Genomic DNA, 19871 nt, shown 5'->3' with positions numbered 1-19871 from the left:
CATGCTATTTCCATCAACTCCACGTGTTTGCAAACACAACCTGTACTTCCTCAACCCTCTGCCAACACTGTTCCCCTGCAGATGTTATCTTCACAAAATACAACGGTAGCCATCGTACTGTTAGAGTCTTTTACCTTGTATGTTTCCTGCATTAGTATTATATTAGTAATAGTTACTGCAGCCTAATTTCTCATACCTTGGGCCTTTGTGATTCTTGTGTTGAATTTTTGATTGTGCGTATTTGTTATTATTTTCTTTTGTGCTACAACTACATATCCACCATTGTTGGTTGATTTTTATTGTATTTTGGTTTACTCTTTCCCTACATTGTTTTGTACATTTTCCTGGCAATAAAAAAAAAAAAGTTACTGCAGCCAAGAGTGTTGTAAAGAAGTGAATAGATATATTATTCAATCATAAAACTTTATGGTCTCTGCACCATTACACCAGACTTTGTACCTGAAATTTAAAGTAATTTCACTGCAACAAGGAAGCTGCATTGCAGGAAGCACTGTTCTGTGTTGCACTGAAAAACATTTTTATTATGTTTGTGTTTTACTTTGCTTTATTCACTTTGAAATGGAGACGGAGTGGAAGAGGCAAAGTTCAACACAGTTCAAACAGAAGAATCAACAAATCACAACAGGATAAATGTCCATCCTTGTAACTGGCAACTGGCTCTAGTTTGATTGGCTCTACTCTGCCAATCAAGGTAACGCATGTGAGGGGAGCAAAACGAGAAACAGAAACAGTTAATTTGTAAAGCCAATAAAATGTTTTCACAGAAAACTTATGATCATTGATCAGAATTACTGGTAGGGACAATTAAGCAGACCTTCCGTCCATACCTAAAATTACGCTCTTGTTCAGCGGGGAAAAGGATATAGAATGTAAGCACACAACTAGAATATAAAAAGAATCAATAGAAATAGTAGAAAATAATAAAATAATCAAACAAGAAATGCCATAGATCATAATTAATTGTGGGATTATACAGGCCTCAATATATACCGCTGACATTTTCAACACGTTAAGTAGCCTGGACTGTAAAAATGGGTATGGGAAAGAAATGGATTAACATTTGTGTTCTTCTCTCAAGAAGAACAAACTAGGCTATTATAATTAATAAATAAGGGCTTGTTCACACAGGACACGGAACGGACACGTATTGGCTGCGTAGCATAGCCCGCTTCTTTTTGGCGCCCGTGTTAAAGGGTCTATGTGTAATTTGTTGTCCAATGCTGGCCTCAATCGTAACACTGCCCTCCATAGAGCAAGACTATCATCAGCATCGGCGCTGCTTGGACTGTTTTAGAATCAACAACTAGTAACTGCAAGCAGTTATGATGGGCCAAATATAGCTTAAGTGGAAAAATAAAAATAAAATAAAAAAAGTGTTTGGAGAAAGAAGTAATAAGATCAAGATTATCATTCAAACCATGAAATATCTTTGAAAATATACAGTCTACATTAATGTAGACAACATAGAGATGTCTGCAATTTATTTTTACAAAGATTGAATGCTCCGTGAGTGAAAAACTGATGTTTAAAGATGCTCTATTTTCCATTGACTGCACACAGGACATTGCATAGCTCAATCTAAGGAAAAAACTCGAAAATCAGAAAAACTCGATGTTCGATTCATTTTGAGGTACTAGTTTGAAATGAACAAATCACCAAAAAGACTTGGTATGCCCAGCACTACTCAGTAGCACATGAAAGCTAACAGTGGGTCATCCTGTTTCAGAATACGTTTTGCTGTTTGGACAGTGTGCTCTGCGTGTACCTTCCCTTGTGGGTTATAGGGACTTGAGGTTATATGTTCGAAATCATACTAAATACAAAAGTCTCTCCAAGTCTTGCTGGTATACTGTGGACCATTGTCGCTGACTACTTGTTTTGGAATGCTGAATCTCATGATGGACTCCATGATAATGCATTGGCTATACCCAAGGTTTTGCCTGGCGCATATTCAGCTTTGGCATTAAACCACATCAGTCTCAGTAAGAGTCTCTGACATCTTATTGGCACTGTATCCAAGTCTTTACTATTAATTAATGGGGGCTTGTGGTCTAGCCTGAATCTATCCAAGTCCACCAAATATATTTCTGAAATCTCTTGCATGCCCAGACTCCCGCTAAACTTTTTCTATTTGTGCATACTTCCTTTCTGCTTCCATTAATCTCCTGGAACAGTATGCGACTGGTTTCCAGCTCTCTCCATGTAGCTGTAGCAAGACACCTCCGATTCCATAGCTGCTTGCATCACTGACACAGATGTCTGTCTCTCAGGGTTGTAGTGTGCCATGACAGGTGATGTGGCCAGTGCTTCTTTCAGCTTTAGGAACGCCTGTTGTTGATCCCATGCACACGTAGTCTTTCCTTTCAACATGTCATACAATGGACTTCTGACTGATGACAGTTCTGGGATATTTGCTGATGCAGTTTATCATCCCGAGGGCTCGTTTGAGGTTGTGTACATTCGTAGGTTCCTGTAGGTCGCTGATAGTGCGCACCTTGTCCGGGTCGGTTCTGACGCGGTTCTCTCGCGTCAACAATGTGGCCTAGGAACCGCAACTCTGCCTGCTTGAATACACACTTGTCCTTATTGAGCTCGAGCCCTGCTTTCTCCATTCTCTTGAGTACGTGCTGCAGGTGCATGTCGTGTGTGGCCATGTCTTTCCCATGGATAATAATGTCCATCCATATAGACAGCAACAGCCTCTAAACCCTCCAAAAGTTCATTCATCTTGCGTTGGAGTATCTCGGGCGCTATGCTGATTCCAAAGGGAAGTCGTTTAAAACAATATCTCCTGAAGGGTGTAATAGACGTGGTCATCAGGCTACTTCCCTGTGCAACAGTATCTGCCAAGTCCCCTCACTCTCATCATTAGCCGTAACTTCTCTTACTGACTTAGAGTGACTCATTCTCTCCCAGTGAACCTTCTTCCTGGATTTTCTGTATTCTGACTCTGATGCTGAGCATTTGGCTGGATCCTTGTTCTTTATTTTGGCGCATCCTCCTTTCCTTGAGATGTAATGATATAAACAAATAGCCACACATGCGGGCCAGCTGTGTTGCTGTTTTCACCACTTTTCTAAAGCTTGTTGTCAAAACTCGGACCGAATGAAGCTCCTCCCGACCCATTCAGTAGCTTTTCATTAAAACTAGCTCGTCTCCTCCCTTGCTGTTTGAAAGGCGCTCAACCCCTCCCATCCCTGAAAAAAATCTTGTAATGGCAGAATCGATAAAGCGAGCGAGTAAACTTGTTAAACTAAACTTGCTACCTACCTCTTCACTTGCCATTGTGGGACATGTAACCTTCAGTGGGAGAAAAATATGGCAAAGCGAGACTGGTAACCGGCGACACTTCTCAGCAGGTATGTTTAGCTTAGTTATTAGCCTTTATGCATGGTTTGTCCTTTGTCCTTAGTCCACCAGCTTTGCTGACAAATGTGTTGTCAAATGTGTTGTGGTTTCTGTCACCCTCTAGTGGTCGGAAAATCACTTAGTACAGCTTTAACAGCTTGAGACTAGGTAGGTAGATAGGTAGGCAGGCAGTTTGAGCTACAGTTTCATCTCTCTCTCTGCCTTTAAGGATTCTATCACAGACACTTACAGACACACATACAACGGTTTCTCACCAAAATGACAATACTGAGGAAAATGCAGTAAAATGATTTTTCTGCGTGTATTAATTGCTTTTAGTGGTGTCCTTGTTGTTGTATCACAGTTTTTTTGTGTTTTCTGTTATCTTTTGCAAACTACAAGCCTTCTTATCTTGCCTTCCTGATATTATTATTATTATTACTTTACATTTACACTGCCCTTACATTGCCTTTTATTGTTCTTTATAACTGTTGTCAGGCCACTCCCTATTTGTTGGGCAGTGAGTTGGGAAAAGTCCACAGGAGGAGGGTTGTGGTGTCAACATATGATGCCACTGTTTCCTTTTTTCCCATTCTTAGATAAACCATCAGTCAGGGAACAGTACAGAGTATAGCGAGAAGAAGAGCAAGTACAGAAAGCTCTGGTCTGTCTTTGCCTGTGTATCACATTTATCCAGGTAAGTCACACGAAATTGGATCAAATGGATGTTTAGCATATATAGCAGTGTAAAGTTAAAAGAATGTTGAAACATCTAAAGGTGGGGTCAGAATGTTGTAACCGATATTAGATTTGTTTTTGGTCTCCTCAGTCATCATGGCAATTTGGTTCGTTCTTTTGATCCTTCCCCTGACCATTCACCATGTGTCAGGTAAGGCATTAACCTACAGCACTTCATCATCTATCTCTATAACTTCCCTGATACTGTCTGCTCTCGTGCTTGTAATCACTAAAATTATGTTTTATACAAATACACATCGTAATAGAAACCTACCTTTAAGACTGAGCTGACAAACACTTGTACATGTGGGCAGGGTGGTGATGCTAGAATACCATGAATCAGAATCTGACCTTTTCTGTGCAGGTGCTGCGCCCAGAAGCTGCAAACAACTAAAAGATGAATCCAGTGTTAACACAGGTGCAGTAATCTCATGTTATTGCATTGTTGTTGTTTAGGTGTTCTTGATCCGGTCTGTTGCTACCAGATATTTTCATGTCACAAAATACTGCACACTCCTCTGTCTCTTCATTCCTTTAGATGGGTTGTACTACCTGACCACTGCTCATGGCACAGTCTACCAGACTTTCTGTGACATGACCACTGCAGGCGGTGGCTGGACCCTGGTGGCGAGCGTACATGAGAACAACATGTATGGCAAATGTACACTGGGTGATCGCTGGTCCAGCCAGCAGGGGGACAACGTTAATCTGCCAGACGGAGATGGGAACTGGGCCAACAGAGTCATCTTATTATTATTAGTATTTTATTATTATTATTATTATTATTATTATTTTTATTATTATTAGTATTTTTTGTGCTTCTCCTACAGGTCAGTTTAACCCAGGCTACATCACCTTCAGAGCTATCAACAATGAGCATGCTGCCACTGCCATCTGCTCTGGGACCAGACCAACGGGATGCGATATGGAAACAGTCAGTTTATGTGACTAATTTGTTGCCGTAGGTCACTAATGCCAGATATTACAACAAAGAAGTATGTCCTTGTGTGCATGCATGTTTGTTTGTGTGTGTGTGTGTGTGTGTGTGTATGAGAGAGTGTGTAGAGGGTTAAACTCCTGTCCTGAAAAGTCCTGAAATCCTCACAACTGTACTGATTACCAAATTAGGTTAAGGTTAGGCATGTAGGAGTTGAGGGTTAAGGTTACACCAGAACTAATGTAAGACAGAGGAATGTCTTCACACGTGTAACAACACAAGTCTGTGTATGTGTATGTGTATTTTTATAGTTCTGTATTGGTGGAGGAGGACACTTCCCTGAGGCTGCACCAAGACAATGTGGAGACTTCACTGCCTTTGACTGGGATGGCTATGGGACCAACAGTGGATGGAGTGCATCCAGGCAAATTACTGAGGCAGCTGTGCTGCTCTTCTATCGCTGATGTTCCCTCATGTTGTTTGCATCTCTGAGCTGGGCCCAGCTACTCTGTATGGCCATACAATATGGCCAGGTTTATATCTGTCTTAGTTGGAATGATAATTCCAGACAACACTGATAGTGTCACTTACAGACACTGATGGCGTCTACAATAGTAACAGTATCATATTAGCATTTTAGTGTGGCACTGTAGAGTGAACTAAACACTGAAGAGTCAAGGCTTACATTATCAACAATGTATGATTCTTTCCTGTTTAACTTCCTGCACTTTATTAAAATGTACTGTGGTTGTATTGATTTTCATCTTTCAGTAGCCTGGTTATTTTAAACCTATTTAATTACCTTTTCTCCACATGATAATATATTGTCACCTCTTTTTACACTGTTAGAAGGGGGAGTAAGGAGACAGCACTATCAGGTTCTGAAACACCGTAAGCAGTGCTATGTAGCGGTTGAAACACTGGGATTGGTGTTTAGGTGGGGCTCAAGTTGAAACACTAATATCAGTGTTTGGGAGCACTTTAAACACAATATTTTGGTTTTGAAACACAGAACATGGTAAATCAATACTAAAGTGAGGGTTTCGGAGCTATACCCAAGTGTTTCAATACACATGTATGAGTCTGCAGACACACAACGAGTGTTTTGAAAGTTTGAAAGTCAGTTTAGAGCTTCTTTATAGCACTTTACATTTACATATGATAGGTTTGACCACTGAACCAAATATTTCAGTATTTGTTGTAATTACCAATGAAATGCCCAATCTGGATTTTTTGGCCACATGAATTTGGGAAATTTTCGCTTACATTCTTGAAGAGTTTGATTTATAGATGGAGAACAAGGCTTTTACAGCATTCTAACCCATTGCATATCACATTGGTCTGTTTTACTGTATTGTTTTCAAATATTACTAATGTCAACAAAACTTATAGCCACAAAATACAGCAAATAATTAAAAACTTGCACTTGCCTGTTATCGATATTTGTGTCAATAGTCAATCAATTAAAGAGCACAGCATACACCCATTACTATTTTTTTTTTCATTTTTGGTGCTGGGGCTACCCATTTGTTTAGGCTTTAGGTTCGTATTGAGGATTCTTCCTTTAACTATGATGGATAGCTCAACCATTATAGATTGTTTCTTTTTCAACTAAGCATATAAGCATTTAATGTTTGTTGCTGGTCTTCATTCAAATTAAAAACAGTTGTTTAGCTTTTGTTGTCTTTCAGAGTATCGCCAAATCCTATATCAGAGCTCTGACACTCATTTTTCTTCTTTTAAGAGTACGTTTTTGGCATTTTTGCCGTTATTGGACAGATCAAAGTAAAGAGAGACAGGAAAGACTGGGAAGACATGCAGCAACGGTACTGGACCAGATTCAAACCCAGGACATCACGTTTACATGGCACATGCTTTAGACCACTGAGCCACCAGGACACCCCTCATTCATCTTACAGTTTTTTACGATTGCTTAAGCACGATTTTGAAAACAGGGCTCATTTTGTCAAAACACTACAGACAATTCACACAACCACACACACAAGTAGCAGAACACCTCAGATCTTTCACAAAATTAAACACTTCATTCAAAACTATACAATAATTTATAAAAACCCAATTTTGTCACCGTATGGCACACACATGGTTCATACAATCTGATTCTGTTTGAACCAGTTACACACTGCTGTGCTCAATCTGAAACACTTTCAACATTTCTTACTTTTCTAATGATATAGTCTGGGTTTGATTTTTTCAGAGATATTGTTAAAGTACATGAATATACTGACCAAACATAACACACAAGACCAGTACTGCACACTGATGAAAATATTTATTTCTCTCCACATTGTAAAATCAGTCAGTACATCCATGCATTTCCAAAGGTTGCATTTTGCACTGAAAATCAGAACAGAACATATTCTAAATAGAATATAGTACATAAACAGACAAAAAAAGTAGACAAAAAAGAAAGCATGAATTAAAAAAAAAACCCTAAGCATCATCTCTTCGCCTAGCTGGATCTGGCCATAGCACTTCGTTCACATCACAGGCTATGTCGTCTCTCGCAAGCGAGGGAAGAATCTTCTTGAATGGCGAATCCATCCTTGCACAGACCCTGCATCAATTTGGTCGCAGGCCTCCTCCATGGCTTGAATGAGGGGTATCCTGACATAGGGCTGGAGATCGTAAACCTTCCACCGTCATGCTGAAAAAAACTCCTCAATGGGGTTAAGGAAGGGAGAGTATGGTGGGAGGTATTGGAGTGAAAATTGTGGATGCTGATGAAACCAGTTTTGGACCAGAGCAGATCGGTGGAAAGATACATTGTCCCAGATGACAATGTATCTCATCTGCTCTGCATCCATTTGGTCTTCTGCTGTGACGATGTTGTGTAGTCTGTCTAAAAATGTGAGTATGTGGGCCGTGTTGGCATGGCGGTGGAGGACCCCATTCTGCGTGATTGCACATTGTGATGTTACCACCACGTTGGCCCGGGACATTCAAAATAGCTCTGTGGCCAATGATGTTTCTCCCTCTTCTTCTTACTTTTGTCAGGTTAAACCCAGCCTCATCTATGAAGATAAATTCATGCGGGATTGCATCAGCATCCATTTGCAAAACTCTCTGAAAAAAAGACAACATTGTGTAGTTCAATATAGGCCTACTATCAGGGGTGGGTAGTAACGCATTACAAGTAACGCACATGAGTAAAAAAGTAGTTTTTTTTAAGGAACGAGTACTTTTAGTTCTTTTTTTTAAACTGTACTTCTACTCTTTACTCGAGTATATTTTTGAGCCAGTAATCTACCTTTTACTTCACTACATTTGCCATTTATACCTTTGTTACAACTAGTCTGCTCTAAATGTGGGGACTGAGTGTAGGGGGGGAGAGCGCGAGGAGCACCTCTACTGCAGATGCCAAGTTGCCAGCTGCCTGCAAGATAAATAAGCACCACCTGTCTTTTGACCACGATGCGATGATGACGGAGCAAACCCCAGAACAAGAGGCAGCTTCCAACAAATGGGTATCCCCAAATGAAAAATGTGAATGGAAAGAAGTTTTCATTCTCTAGTTGATTGACTGAGGTCTTGGTACAGGGAGTAATACTACAGAACAGAAAATCTGAGTTTTAATTAATTGAATTGTATTCGGTATCTACTGCATTTTGGGGCTGTAATAGGTTTGGTTACTTTGATAATGTCTGTAAATACTAGAGTTAAACACGTATATTCTGTTTTATAAAGGGCTAAGAAAGTTTTATCAACAAGTGCTGTTTTTTCATTATTTTGCACTGGCCCGCACACCCTAAAAAATATTAAAATGGAAAGGAACTTGTACTTTGAGTAATTTATTAACCAGGTACTTTTTTACTTTTACTTGAGTAGGTTTCTCAAATGGTAATTTTCACTTTTACTTGAGTCATTTTTTATGGGAGTAATTGTACTTTTACTTGAGTATAGATTTCCAGTACTCTACCCACCACTGCCTACTATAAATTTACATGTAAAAAGGTTCTGTGTGCAGTGCACAATACTGAAGTGTACATTACTTACCTCCACATATTCATGCCACAGGTCTTTTACTCTCTCAGAATTTCTTTCAAATGGCACTTGGTAGAGTTGTTTCATCTGTATGTGATGTTTTTTAAGGATTCACCCCAGTGTTGATAGAGAGACCTGATGGACATTATTGAAAACTGTGTGGTCATTGAGGATGTTTGTTTGAATTTCTCTGAGGCGTATCGCATTATTGGCCAAAACCATGTTTACGATAGCTCTCTCTTGTTCCTCTGAGAATATGGGGCCCCTTCCTCCTTGACGTTCTCGACCCTCAATCCTATGTAGACCAATCAAAATACATGTAAAATGTCACAGGACAGCGTACAAGGCATTGTTTCAAACATGGAATGCAGTGAATGGGTACCAAAAAGTACCGATGTAGTGCATATAGTAGGCTATATTGTACTGATTTTACTGTAGACAGTAGAGAAAAGTTGTTTTTCACCTGTGCTCTTGTCGAAATGTCTGAATTACTGTTGCAACAGTATATCTGCTGAGGCTGGGCTGAACTCTCTGTCCAGCCTCTCTCAATGTCAACTCATGGTTTACAACATGGTCAACCAATGTCGCTCGAATCTCATCTGATAAATTTGGTCCTCGTCTTCTTTGTCCACGTCCTCCTCCAGGTCTACCTCTACCTCTTCCTCTTCCTCTCCCTACCCCCTCTTCCTCTGTGGGCTCCCCCTCTCATCCTCACTCTCCCTCTTCTTCTTCCTCTTACTGCAACGTTGCCTTCCATTTTTGTTGAAGACAAGTACACTCGCCTATTGCCTTTTTATAGTGCTTACGCCTGATTGGTGAGTTTACAATTAAGCACCTAAGTGCTTGTGGTGACATGTAGGAGGTTACTTTCCCCAATGGTGTTCCTGTCGCCAGTATTCTGGGGTTTCCCCAATACGGCAGGTCTCCCGGTTATTGATCTTGGAAGCACTTTCTGTGCCATACTCACTCCAAAAAGAGTGTTGTCTAAACGACAACTAAGATAATGTACCCATACCTTCTCAGTAATCAATGTATCACCTAAGTCTTTAAAACTTCTGTCTTTAAAAAAGGTGATTTCTTTAATTTCATCTTAGATCCAAATAAGATAGACTTGGTCTTCCCAAGATGAAGAGACAGCTTACTGTCACTTAACCATCTTCTGAATTTCAAAAGCTCTGAACTCAAGGTGTCTTCTGTCACACTTTTATCTTTGTGTAAGTGTGTGTAAGTAATGCAGAATTATCAGCATAAACAAAGAGGTCAGAAGAACATGCAGCTTTCATGTCATTAACATATAATGAGAAAACAGTGGACCAAGAATGCTCCCTCGAGGGACTCCTGACACTGAAGTTTTGGGTTCAGACAGCACCCCATTTAATCCACCATCTGTTCTCGGCCATTCAGATAAGAGCTTACCCAGCTAATAGCTGAATATTTAAAACCTAAAGGTAAACCCATCTTTGGAGGTACATAAACTAGGATGGTAACCACTGGACATGAGTTAGTTAATATTACATCAACATAGTAAAGATTGATCAGTTGATAAAATGACACTTGAGTGACATTCAAAGATTAGGGACATGTGGATAACACAATTTTGATAAATAAACAAAAAAGCCTTCCAAGTCTTACAATCACAGCTGAGTCCAATCAATGAAATTTGGCATAAACTTATCGGCAATATCAATGGCCATTATAACTCTTTTGTGTTTTATTGTTTGTCTATGGTGAATATAAAGGGTTTCAGTTGGGGGTTAGACAATTTTAATGTGTATGATACCACCTTCCTCGCTGATTGTCAATGTAAAAAAGGCGATTCATTGCTTCAGTGACAGAAGGAATGATAAAATATGGTATTCTCAGAGCAAGTACATCTGAATAAATATTAAGCTAAACTCTGACCAGGTTTATACATATTTGAAAGAAAAAAAAAACTTTACCAGGAAAACAGTGTATTGGTTTTTATGTTATTTGCTGCAATTTCACCAGGAATTCATGCTGATGATACTGCTGTGATGAGTTCAGGCTGATGTGGCCATGAAAAGATGAAGAAACATGATTGAGGATGACGGAGGATGGAGGACGACAGGGAGGACCAAATCTCACAGTAGCAGATTGGCATATCAGTGAGAAAAGGAATGTTTACCGCTCTGCTGCAAAGCCATCCTGAACAGAGGAGCACAGCACTCTGACATAATTGATCAGATCTGTGACTGTATTCTCAACAGTTGTGATGTTGAATGTTTCTTTGGAGAGTGCTGGAGCACCCTGCTCTATATTTTAATTGACTGGACTGGACACATTTCCTCATGTCAGGATAAGCAAGAAATTTCAGCATGTTATACGATTATGTCAGTTGACTTTGAAGCCATGATAGTAAGCCCAAGGTTCTCTCTCTCTGTTCACATAAAGGCAATTCAAAATGATACTTCAGCACAATGTTCATTGAAAAAAGAACTGTTTCCCTCTCAGCATCTCCCTCTGTCTTTACAAAATCAATACAATGTGGGTATATCCAGTGGGAATTGAATTAAAAGAGTTTTGCAGTACAAACAGCTTCTTGTCCATTTATCCTGTGAAGCCATGTGATTTATGTACAAAGCCTTTTATGGTCCCTACTTAAAAGGTGTGACTTATGGTTGGACCTTGATTGATTTGATACTTGATGCTGTTGATGTGTCAAGGCAGGTTGCTAATACCTTTTATTGCGTGGTTTATTGTTTTACTTTGATGTGTGTTTTTTATGACTTTATTGCAGGCTTCAGAACAATTTCCCCCTTGGGAATAATAACATCCACTCAATTCTTTCCAGAAGACCTAAAACCACAGTCAGTAATTTGTAAAGCAATTTTTATTTGAAAATAGCTTCTTAAAGAATGTAACAAATATTGTCATTTCAATTTACTGTGGTTGTTTTTGCTAATTGCAGATAATGAGGATACAAACAGCTTATATGGCCTTAAGAGTCCATGAACTGACATTCCATCTAAAGCTCAATAACATATTGTTGGTAGCTATCACACTATACAATAACAAATACAGTATATTTTAATTGAAAAACAGTTAGAAATTCTTCAACAAAGAATCAAATGATCGAAATGAAAAGTACTATATATTACAAATCTTTGTCAACTACATTCTTGTAGTTTTTTCTCCTGTATTTTAAACATGTTGCCTCCACTGGGCAGATTACTTAAGATTCAAGTCTTCTCTCAAACAGCTTAATTCATTGCGCCCTCTACCTGTGATCTGAATATTGAGTCGTATTAGTTTGGAAAATGATTGGCAGCATTAACCGATGCTGTACACATTTGTACAAAGTGCATGTCAGCTGCCTGGTCTTATGTAAAAATAGTGTCATGTAGATTTTACGATAGTGTTATTTTGATGCTAAAAGCCATGTGAAGTATGGAGAAGTATGAAGTATTAAAATTTGTTTGTTTATAGTATTTGTGCTGGTGGTCTGATAGGGGTTGATGTTAAAGTTTTGTTCTACATTAAATGCATGGCTACCATAGACTTCTACTGAGAGCGTCTGAAAAGCCTTGTAAAATGTTTAATAGTATGCATAGCAACATTCAGCGAGGCATTCAACAAGCCACAACTTCTTCATTTTTACTCTCTGATTCACACCTAAGCATATTATCCATCCATTATCCATTTTTTAGATCTGATTTTACTCTTCCTTAAAATTTTAAATATGACTAGAGCTCTCTCAGACCCATAAATAATGATTTTCCAGATTGTGTCACATTGTATTTCATTACAGCCGAATCTTAGCCAGGCCTCAGCACATGCTGAGCTATAAACTATACTGGCCGCCATGTCTTCCTGCTGTGGGCTTAAACTAAATGGCTGTTATACTGAACATGCAAGTTAATGTAGGTGTTGCGCAGCATTTTGGAAACATATACAGTATTTGTATCTGCTGATAATTTACTTTAGTTCAATTAAGGTGAATCTTTAGACTAATGATAAGATATAGTAACTGGATCATGAGAAAACAGCTCAAAATAATATACATAATGGTACAGAATGAACATTTGGAACAATAAAAATGAAGCAATACTAAGTTATGTCCACATGGTGTCAGTGTTGGATGCTAGAGACAATGAAATGAGGATTGCATGACTTTTGACATTTAGAGTCCTTCACACTAATCTTGGCAGTAGTTAATACCTCAGAACCATTTTGTGATAAGTCTAACTCTGAATCACCTACATTTTTTAAGTTTTCTTATTGCAGGATCCACTTCTAATTTACTTTTTAAAGATAGAATTGATGGATTGTGGCGCATTTTAGAGGTAGTAAACAGAGGTATTTATAGTGACATTCTAGTCAATACTGGGGTTAACCAGGTGACAATTAACATAACCAAGTTACTAATTACATTAAGAGTGATCAGGGTGTCAACCTGTCAAATGGGAGGATTTTAGTTCTGTGGGTGGATCATTTTAGATACTAGAAATGGTGTGAAAATGCTGTTGTGAATAGGTGAGCATCACAACTGATTTTGTCTTAAAGTGGTTGATGTGCGTGGACTGGCTGTCTGATAACTGGTCATCTGAAACTGATATTGATGAATGCTTGATACTGAATACTTTGTTGTTGTATGTGCCCTAAATGCTGGAGTGTTGTGTAATGGGAAAAAGTTGTATAACATAGTGTCTACTGTGTGAGCGCTAAGAGACAGGGAATGACAAAATAGATAGAAAAGACATACTGACACAAGAGTGTTTGAAGTTTTTAATGTCAAAGTCAAACTTTTACATGATTCATCTTCATACCAAACCATTCGTCGACAACTCCCCTTCTTCCTCGTCATAGCAAATGCAATTAGTTCATTAAGTAATTACAGGAAGGGAGCAGCAAAAACACAGCCAGCCCCACAAGAAAAGAAAACAAAGAAGAGAAAATAAAAATAAAAGTTTTTTTCATTTTCTTTTTAAGTGCAGAATTGAAGACCTTAAGCATGCCATTGTCTGTTATGGTTTCCCAGTTCTCTGTTCTACAGCATAGTTTTATCTGTACATGGCTATAATGGTAACAGCAGGAGGGGGACGACAAGTACTTGATGTCCCTTGAAGTGTCCGTTTTTAAAAATGTCTTGACTAGTGGATGATAGATCGCAGACGTTACACTCTTCTTTCTCTGTCTCCCCTCTCTGTTTTGCAGTAGACTGAAACATATTCTTGTTTAAACGTGCAGTATAAAAAAAAGATACATACCCACACAGATTCATGTACAGCAGGTTCCCCCAAGTCCATCTGAGGGTTTGAAAGGTGCCATAATGGAACTGCCATAAAACAGCAGTCTGAAGAAATATCTGCCACTTTGAAGAGGCAGGGCTGTATCAAGAGTCTCTCTCTCACAAAACTTACGAACTGGCCTCAGTTCTTCAGGACCTCTCTGGAGTCAAGGGATTGAGACACACCTATCCTACAAACTAAGACTAATGACTAAGAGTGTGTGTGTGTGTCTGTCTCTCAGTGTACAGACCCTGTGTTGTGATCGTTTGACCAATCCCTTTGATCTCACGCTAGATTTCAACTACAGCGCTCCATGAATAGAATAACTCAGTATGTCGGGCCTTGAGTTTGGTACATCCTCAGCACAGTCCACCAGTAACAGAGCTCAGTCAACAGCCATGTTGGGGCTTTGTAGGGTTAATGGGGGCTTTGGGAGTGGATCAGTGGGCCAAACCAAGACAAAGAGTGCTGGGCACAAAAAAGTGTAGTTGAGGGTATACACAGTATATCCACGCCATAGGGTACACCCACTTATCACCCGAATTACCACTGGCTATAATGAATGGAGGGGTCATGGTACACCCAACTCCTGGTCACCACAATACCACTGTGTTTGTGTGAAGCGAGAGAGAAGCAGCAACAGTGTGTGGATGTGTGTGTGGCCATGTAGAAAAGCCACAGGGTAGTTAGTTAGTAGGTTAAACATTGTGGCACATCTTACCTGAGTGTTGGTGTGTACTAAACGCAACAGTTGCTGGCTAACTCTATAGGCTCTAGACTCTATGCTCTACAAGGATCTATGACCTAAATTACAGTGCTTCCTTAACAGGCATGTCTCCTCCTCCTCATCTGATCCGTAAGAACCAGGCAAATGAAGAAGCACACTCACTGGCAATTTTCAGCAGTGTTACATTCCCCTATCCAGACCTTAATGAGATCAGTGCAGATCAAGGGAGGAGGAGAGGAGAAAGGAAACTCATTAAGACTACTGGGACGACCTAACCCTATTATCCCTATCACACCACTGAACCACACACTGATGATGGGAATTAAGATGTGCTGGCCTGGATCCACACCCACCCTCCAGCCCAGTGCAGCAGAGTGTGTCTGGAGTCATACTGTAGCTGCTGGGAAGGACAAATGTGAAGAAGGAGTCTGTTATCTGTGTGGGCCAGCACAGCAGTATGGGCGTGTTCAGGTCGGCACTGTATGGTGAAAAGGATAGCAACAGAATTCTACGCTCCCACTACATTGTGTTCTTTTTTCAGCCTGCGGCACCCTTCGTGCCAAATCCAGGCACTGGAAACTGAAAGAAAGGCCCAAGGTTACCCTATCCTCTCTCCCTGATAAAGCAGGAACAATTTGAACCACTGAAGCCGACTCCCTCGCTCCCATCATTATCTCCCTTTCCCCATGAGCACACACATACAGTACACATGTATCCAAATAGGCGTAGTATCCAAAAAGGCGTGTGGTTTAAAAAAAAAAACCAATTTAGCATTATCTTTCTTTCATGCAGAGTCCTTTTTTGTTTTTGTTTTTTTTTTGTACAGAAATTTGGTTTTTCTATGAGTCCTACTTACAGTATGTGGAATATTTCATATTCCGAAAATGTCTATCATTACATAGATGTCATCGAAATTCCCTTTAATGTAACCCCACATAGCAGTCAGAAAGATGAATAATTATTTAAATACATTTCATGTTTAAATACTGGCTGGAGGGAGCAGGCAAAATGCTACAGCTAGTTCTATGAGAGGCAATATGTTAAAATTATGATTAAGAGCACATACACACATAGTGCATATGAAGTTGCGCATATCTGTACTGTATGTGGGTTTCTGTTTGTACTTATGTTTTAATGTGCTTTATGTGCACTGTGTGTGTATGTGTATGTGTGTGTGTGTGTGTTTAATGTTTCTGTATATATGGTAATGCAAGTTATTATATACTTTATGTTACATGGCCACTAAATCATGTCATAAACTGTGTGGCCGTATGTATGTTCATGATCTGTAAATGCACTGTATGAGTTGTGTTTACATGCTTGTGTGTGTGTGTGTGTGTGTGTGTGTGTGTGTGAAGGAACATTTATGATACATGAACACTGGATGCATCTGTTAGAATACTGTAGGCGAGCAATGAAATCAGCACCTTAGCGTGCTCTGCAACGGTAGACAGCAGTTGAGCGATAACACTGCCATTTTTTCCAGTACACACATATATACAGTACATACAGACTGGGTGAGAAGGCAAAAAGATCAACACATTATTTTTTCACACACGCTGGAATACTGTGGCACTACTGACAACGTATGAGGACCTTGTATTCCGAATGGTTACAGTTGATTACTGTAAAAAAGTCTTTTTTTTTCCTCTTGATTCCACTATGTATTTTTAGGAAAAAACGCCTGATTTTGGAGATCAGTGTGTTTTTTTTCCTTCTTTGTTATTGTACAGGGGCCATATTTGTTGGTACTTTGATATTCTGTTTATGACTTAGATTCTCACAGTCTTTGCAGTTTCATGTTGCAGTTTGATTGGTTAATATCCTTGTCTCGTGTTACTATAGTGTTGATTAGGCATTAGAGTTTGATTGGTATGAATTAGATCCAAATAACTCAATCAATGACCCGTCACTTCTTTTCATCCATTTTGACTGGATAAGACCACAACGGTTTTTCAGCATCTGGTTCACCAGCTGAGTCCAAATCATGCTTGCTGTAACCTCAGTGAAAGTTTTCATTTGTGCTGAGGCGTTTATGGCATCAGCATTTAGTCATCCTCCATCTCTCTTTTCTTCACACAGATCCCCCTATGGCAGGAGGTCAGGCATGCATTGGATTCAGGTAAAAAGATGAGGAGATGAAGTTGTCCTCCTCCACATCGACATAAGAGGATCTTTGCCCATGGGCAACCTTCACTAGTAGCTATAAAAAGACTTCAGGTTAGAAAGTACTCCTGGTCTGAGCGCTCCCAAGAGTTGATCCATCACTCGCGTAAGTTTAAGTTCCTATAAATATTAGTCAGAATCCAAAAGTTCCAATTTGATATATGACTTTTGGAAAACGTCTTTTCTGACGTTTTCACATCTTCACAGGTTTAAAGGCCTTGCGCACTCTCTTGACGTCTGCATACTCTTGCCAGTAAAGTCTTAACCCAGCACGGACCGATCCCTCCTTCTGTGAAAAGGGAGCGGTGGGGCGGGTCGCTCCATCGCAGGGCCGTCACAGGTAGACCTCGCGGCGTGACAACGTGAGGCAGGACGTGGTCTTGTAGTCCCCTCCTGTCCGCGTCAGTGGTATGACCTCGGGCGGGTTCTGGCCTTCCCCTCCATCCTCTTCTTGTTGGCGCCTCCCAAAGCCTGCGCTGCTAAACGTGTCATAGGATGCCGAGGTCATCTTCCGGTTCAGAAGGTTACGGTTGTGGTCGCCCATGTTCCTGTTGCGGTCTCCGCTCCCCAGGGTGCCGAGAGGATCCCCGTTGGCTAAGGGTAACCTCTGACCTCCTCCGCCGACGACCACCCCGGGCTCGGAGCTCCCTGCGCTGCCGGCGCTCTCGCTGTCGCTCTCTTGGTCATTACCACGGAGATTGTTGTTGTCGTCTCCCGGCGCGAAGGTGGAGAGCCGCGGGGGGTCGCTGCCGTGGCGCTGGCGCTGGCGAGGTGACGGGCGAACGGGCATCCAGCAAGTGTCCGAGTGGCCAAACTCATCACACTCCCTGGTACACTTTCCTGTCAGAGCTACGTCTGGCAACTGTCTGGCATCTGGACAGAGAGAGAGAGAAAAGAGTGTAGGACAAAGAAAGGAGAAAGAAAGTTGGATTGAAGGATGGCGATAAGGGGGCAAAGAAGTAGGAAGAGAGAGCAGAGGGGTGAAAGAGTACGACAGGGGAGATGAGATGAATGTTGGGTAAAGATGGGGGATAAAGATTGTAAAGGAAAAGATGAAATTTGAAGGGAGCAAGAGAGACAGGCAAAGTGCTGTTAGAGCAAAATGGATCAGAAATTGCTGATTTCAGTGAAATCACACAAATGTTTCCTACAAATCCCAGCAGTGGTCAGCATTAGATGAAAGGTGAAAGGTGAGGTGAGGTCAAACCAAATGACTAACGAGGTCAAAGATAAGATAATTATCATATCTTTGAATGACATATTTCTAAGGATCTTCACATGCAAGGAAGGGATGAAGTTCCACACTGGCCCCATTACATCCCCTGGGTGTTGGAGCTAGAGGTTAGTGAGGCCACCAGAGACCAGATGCTGATGTCTTACAGGGTCAAGTGTCAAAGGTCAATGATGATTCTTTATGTAAACCAATCTTTTACAAAATAATATTGACACTGTGGAAAGTGGATGCAAGAATTATGATGATGATGATGATGATGATAGATGAGGTATATGTGGCTTTCCTGTCATTTGCAAAAACGGACGATGCACTTACAGCAGGTGCCATGTTATGTGTGTGTGTTTATAGGACAGAGATGAATTAAAAGTTAACAATAAAGAGAGAAAATAGAGATTTGAGGAAGGGTGCGAGTGTTATATGTATGTAACTAGATATAAAGGTATCGACTAATACATTCTATCCACATCTCCTGAGCAGCTGAAAAAAATCTACTCACAATCTAAATTCAGCTTCGTATTTTTGAAGCATTCAAAAGGATCCACATTCTGAAAACTGATTCTAATTTTGTTGCCTACACACACCAGCACCAGATTCACATTTGTAACCAAACAAACAATTACACAAATGATTATAACAATGAATTCTCTCTTTAAGTCCTCTCCATTTGACCATGACAAACACTTCGGCCCTTTACTGGAAGAAGATTTCCAGCCACAGAAGTACAGTCAGTCACCAAGGACGCGGTGACCTTGATGACGACTGACCGCTGACGCTCCAGCTCTGACATGGCCTTATACAGAGAAGAAGAAAAAAAAAAAAACAAGAAAAGAAAAAAGAAAGGAAAAAATTATTTGCTTTTTGCCTCCATCTCCATCCTTGAGAAGTGAGTCACAAAGGGAAGATTTGGCCGCTGATTGGGCTTCAGCACAATGAAGCCAAGGCCAGGTGTACAGCACTGACACAACATACCTTCACCCATTTGCTAGTATTCAAAAGCACATCACATGACACACGCACACAAACACACACATGTGCGCATACGCATACATACACACATAGACATGCACACGCACACACCTACACGCACACACACACACACACACACGCACATAAAGACACACACAGTAATTGCTCAATTCTAGAAACCACACTCCTATCACATCAGGAGAGAAAGCTCTGCCTAAAGCACATGAAAAATATCAATGAGGGCTCTTGTTGCCAGGGTCTCAGTGTAACCGTGTGTGTGTGTGTGCGCGTGTGAGTGTGTGCCTGTGTGTGTAAACAACACGTGTCACCCTTTCACAGTATACATACAGCCTTGAGGAACAAAATATGTAAGCGCATGTATTTTGGAGCCTCCTGACATCGCTTTTCTGTGAGTTCACTTTCAATTCATTGGATTTATGTGAATTTTATTGGCTGTTCACTTTAATTTGTGTGTATGTG

The 19871-nt window shown here is 40.4% G+C and overlaps 2 protein-coding genes across 2 annotated transcripts in view; one reads left to right on the top strand and one right to left on the bottom strand.

Annotated features, from left to right (window-relative positions):
* The first annotated feature begins 3996 nt into the window (after positions 1–3996).
* LOC139922795 (intelectin-like) lies at positions 3997–5623 on the top strand. The gene is made up of 6 exons (XM_078282701.1): positions 3997–4066; positions 4199–4258; positions 4472–4525; positions 4646–4848; positions 4943–5041; positions 5356–5623. The coding sequence occupies exons 2-6, from the start codon at positions 4204–4206 to the stop codon at positions 5506–5508; spliced, it is 564 nt and encodes a 187-aa protein (XP_078138827.1). The 5' UTR covers positions 3997–4066; positions 4199–4203; the 3' UTR covers positions 5509–5623.
* An 8165-nt stretch (positions 5624–13788) lies between these two features.
* The window catches only part of pcdh7a (protocadherin 7a), a 35219-nt gene continuing 29136 nt past the window's right edge, over positions 13789–19871 (bottom strand). The window contains exon 7 of the mRNA XM_078282700.1: positions 13789–18064. Coding sequence (XP_078138826.1) covers positions 17526–18064 — 539 coding nt within the window. The 3' untranslated portion in view covers positions 13789–17525. The remainder of the gene's footprint in view (positions 18065–19871) is intronic.

This window comes from Centroberyx gerrardi, chromosome 3, assembly GCF_048128805.1.
Source record: "Centroberyx gerrardi isolate f3 chromosome 3, fCenGer3.hap1.cur.20231027, whole genome shotgun sequence".
NCBI lineage: Eukaryota > Metazoa > Chordata > Actinopteri > Beryciformes > Berycidae > Centroberyx > Centroberyx gerrardi.
This window is presented reverse-complemented; position numbering and strand designations above follow the sequence as displayed.

Excerpts from the sequence above, each read along its gene's own strand:
- LOC139922795 (XM_078282701.1), top strand. The coding sequence starts at position 4,204 with ATGGCAATTTGGTTCGTTCTTTTGATCCTTCCCCTGACCATTCACCAT. Across the intron at positions 4,259-4,471 it reads GACCATTCACCATGTGTCAG|GTGCTGCGCCCAGAAGCTGC; the intron begins GTAAGGCATTAA and ends TTTTCTGTGCAG. Across the intron at positions 4,849-4,942 it reads ATGGGAACTGGGCCAACAGA|TTTAACCCAGGCTACATCAC; the intron begins GTCATCTTATTA and ends CCTACAGGTCAG.